Genomic DNA, 3,721 nt, shown 5'->3' on the forward strand with positions numbered 1-3,721 from the left:
TAGTGAGGCTCCCAAAAATTACTAGCGTAAAACCATTCAAACTGGCAAACCTTATATATTATAAAAATGAGAAACACTTATGAACCACATAAGCTAACGACAACCACGGAACAATAGGTTCCTCATTTAGGACAGGTGCAATTAAATGCAGCGGGTTTAATTATTTAAACAGAAGTTTACTTGTTTGGGCCATACACATAAACACTTGGTTGTTCTATCCTACAAAATCTCTCAGCTCTCAATCTTTCCTCATTTGATATATATATTTTTTTATATATTATACAATTATAGCCTTTGTATGAGGTCGATACGAGGTTATATCGACCTAAGAGAAGCATATTGACAGAGGTCGATTTAACATCGTATTGACTTTGAACAACCAAAGGCTACAATTGTTATATTAATATATTAATCAACAACTATTGCATGAACAATGTAAATTTGGGGATTTCTAGAATGTATTTTTAGTAACATGCTGTATGCCCTGTGCAATATGCTGTTTTTGACCTACAAAAAACTAAACACAACAGTATTGGCGTGCAAACTGACGTGTATATACATTTTTTAACTTTAAGATTGAAACTCAATATGGCTTATTTTTCTTTTTTTATATTTCTTACTGGATAATATATTCTAATGATAAATACACATATAAAAGTAATAACACCTAAAGAAATAGTTGACAATATAAACAGTGAAGGCAAAGATTGATGTCCATATGAAGAGTTCCCTTTTGATATTTCAAAGCGCACTGCGCGTATCTGTAATATCTGTGTTAATGTAGCAAATATGTGGAAAATTTGGTGGCTTTGTCCAACAATATCAAATTTGCCTGGAAAAAACACTTCTGGCAAGTGGCAACCGTACGACGCACCTTCAAGAAAAAATGATAAATATATCCAATTATAATTAGTAATGGGTGCTAAATATTGTTGGTTTCCATTCAGTAAAAGCCAATATTTTCTTGCTACTGTTGCAGACAAAAGAATTCCATGCAACGTAAAAAATAAAGCTAATAGACCTTTCCTTCTCCATTGTTGCTCTTTATGCCCAAAAGTCAGTTTTATAATACACAAAAGAACAAAGCCACATAAAGAGAATATCCAATGGGAAATTAAGTAAACATTTACGATCATGCTGTAGGTGTATTCATCTGAAAAGTAGTAAATGGCTATCAAACCGGAAGCATATCCATACATATACGCGCCTGCGTAATCAAGCAGAAATAAGCTAAAATGGACATCAATGTTTTTGCTATGAAATATATGTGCTATTACACTAATTGTCGTCGAATATATGCAACACACACTAAATATCAATAAAGTCCATGATTGTTGGTCACGATAATAGTTGCATTTTTCGGCAAACTGGTAAATCATACTTAAATGTATGAAAATGGCTATCAAATGTGTCCATATATTGAATGTTTCGTTGTGAATTTTAAACATGCTTCTCGCATAATAACTCCACGTCTGATTTATTTGACGGTAACCAATTATGATTCCCGGGTCCTGCATTAAAGCTGGTATTTTAGATGATCTGATTGTGTTGGATGGATTCCAAAGCATACTGACCATTTCTCAACTGAAGCCGGCAAATCTTGAATATAAAACATGTATAGATATATCAGTGTGCTGTTATTTTGAAAAATTAGCATAATTCTTGCAGGTAAATATTGCCTTCTGCAAAGTTTTTTTTATATATCAATGGATGATTTTAGAAAATTATGTTTTATACCATGTAAAAACCGAAGCACTGAGATACATGTATTCATTTGATGATTGTATATGAAAAAGAAGATCTGGTATGATTATCAATGAACCCACGGGAGACCAAATGACACAGAAATTAACAGCTATAAGCCACAGTATGGCTTTCAACAATGAGCAAGCCCATACCGCATAGTCAGCTATAAAAGTCGCCGAAATCACAATCGTAAAACAATTAAGACGAAAAACTAACAGCCTTATTAATGTACAAAAAAATGAGCGAAAAACTAATATCTAACACAGCAGCAAACGACAACAACTGAATTACAGGATCCTGAATGGGACTGGGACAGGCACATACATGTACATACAGTATGCGGGTATCGACAACGCCCCTCCCCCTAACGTTGGACAGTAATGTGACAGTACAACATATAAATTTAAAAAACGGAAATTAAAAATCAGTTGAAAAAGGCTTAACTCATTAAATGGATACAAAACGAAATACATTTTATAAAAAAAAAGTGTGGACGTGAACGGGTAATGGTATATTTCAACATCAAAGAGACACGAGGCATATATCTATGAGTACTCGCAGTTACTTAAAGCTAGTTCAACGCTAATAATAACTAATACAAAAAATTCTGCATCTAAAAATAAATTATCAATCATTAATAAACAATTGTTTTCAGATAAATTCAATATATTATATGCTCTTTTCATACGGTGTAGAAACACAACATTGTGACACCACCAATCAGGTGAAACTGTCAATACTCTAGCTTCAAAACGGTATTGGAACTCTGACAAGTTGATCTTGTAACTGGCTAGTGTATATATACTGTTTGATGTTTGACAGGAGGTTTTTCAATCAAATTTTAAAGATTTTGTTTTATTGTAAACTTTTATACTTGTATGTTTTAGTGCGCTGTCTTCGATTTTAGGTTTATCAGATTGCGAATAGCTAGTCTATATATTTTTTGTAATAATATGGTAACGTACTTGTACTTACCAGTATCTTAGTGCATCTGTTTGTAAGTCTCTTTCGACTTACAATATATATAAAACCGGTACAAATATTATTTCAGCATATTTAATGAACCCGGACGCTAGTGTATGTCATTTTCAACGGATCGACAATCAATAAAGCAATAAAAATAACCTGTTTGCATTATTGACAACCTTTTAAAAATAGGATTTACCTGGCCACACAATATATCAACAAAATATACTATTTCAAACACATTTTGATGTACATACACAAACATTGTGAATTTTATCATACACAACGTCTTTAAAATTCACAGGTAAACGCGCTAGCAGCGAGTAAACTGATGGATTCCCTAGAATGCTCCTTTTCAATAATTTGTAAATGGCAATTTGCCATATCCGAAATCATGCATATTATGTAAATGTCCAGAGTTAAAACATACTTTCCTTTTTTTCGGTAAAATAGCTTTATCTTATATTAATGATCTTTGGATTGGCGTAAGGGACCAGCACAAGAAAGTAAATAGAATTCGTCAAAACAAATTGGAGGGTGGTAAAGGGTTATTTTCGTGCAACGTTTTCGGCCTATTTATTTCACGTGTTTTCGTGTTTTGAGGTTTTATTTTTCGTTTTCTCGTGTTTGTTTCGACGTGCGTGCCTCGTGTTCTCCTTTATTTATTTTCCGTGTTTCGTGTCGGTATTCTTAATTTCTCGTGCTTGTCCCGCATTTGATTTAAAAGTAAACTGGGACTTAATTCAAAGTCAATTTGGAGATTGTTTCAAATTATGTGTTCCCAGAATATTTAAAATTGCTATCAAATTAATTATTATGAATAATATTTTTCTTTCAAATCAGTTGTAACTAGCGGACGCTTAATAGTGATTGCAGGGTCATCATGTCCATTTAACAATGACAAGATGATCTCTAAGAACGACTCGTTAATATATTCTTTTACTCTTTCCATTAATATTTACGATTCTATTTCTCGTGCTTTGTTTTTTCCGATTTTTATATTCCGTGC

General features: G+C 32.7%; 1 protein-coding gene across 1 annotated transcript; it reads right to left on the reverse strand.

The window, feature by feature from the left end:
* Positions 1-587: 587 nt before the first annotated feature.
* Positions 588-2,881, reverse strand: LOC134700214 (membrane progestin receptor alpha-like). The gene is made up of 2 exons (XM_063561571.1): positions 2,722-2,881; positions 588-1,599 (listed from the first exon to the last, which is right to left on the reverse strand). Exon 2 carries the CDS (start codon positions 1,575-1,577, stop codon positions 594-596), a length of 984 nt encoding a protein of 327 aa, XP_063417641.1. The 5' UTR covers positions 1,578-1,599; positions 2,722-2,881; the 3' UTR covers positions 588-593.
* Positions 2,882-3,721: the final 840 nt, after the last annotated feature.

This window comes from Mytilus trossulus, unplaced genomic scaffold (assembly GCF_036588685.1).
Source record: "Mytilus trossulus isolate FHL-02 unplaced genomic scaffold, PNRI_Mtr1.1.1.hap1 h1tg000128l__unscaffolded, whole genome shotgun sequence".
Lineage (NCBI taxonomy): Eukaryota > Metazoa > Mollusca > Bivalvia > Mytilida > Mytilidae > Mytilus > Mytilus trossulus.

Bases quoted from the DNA above. Each gene is read 5' to 3' on its own strand.
- LOC134700214 (XM_063561571.1), bottom strand. From the start codon at position 1,577: ATGGTCAGTATGCTTTGGAATCCATCCAACACAATCAGATCATCTAAA.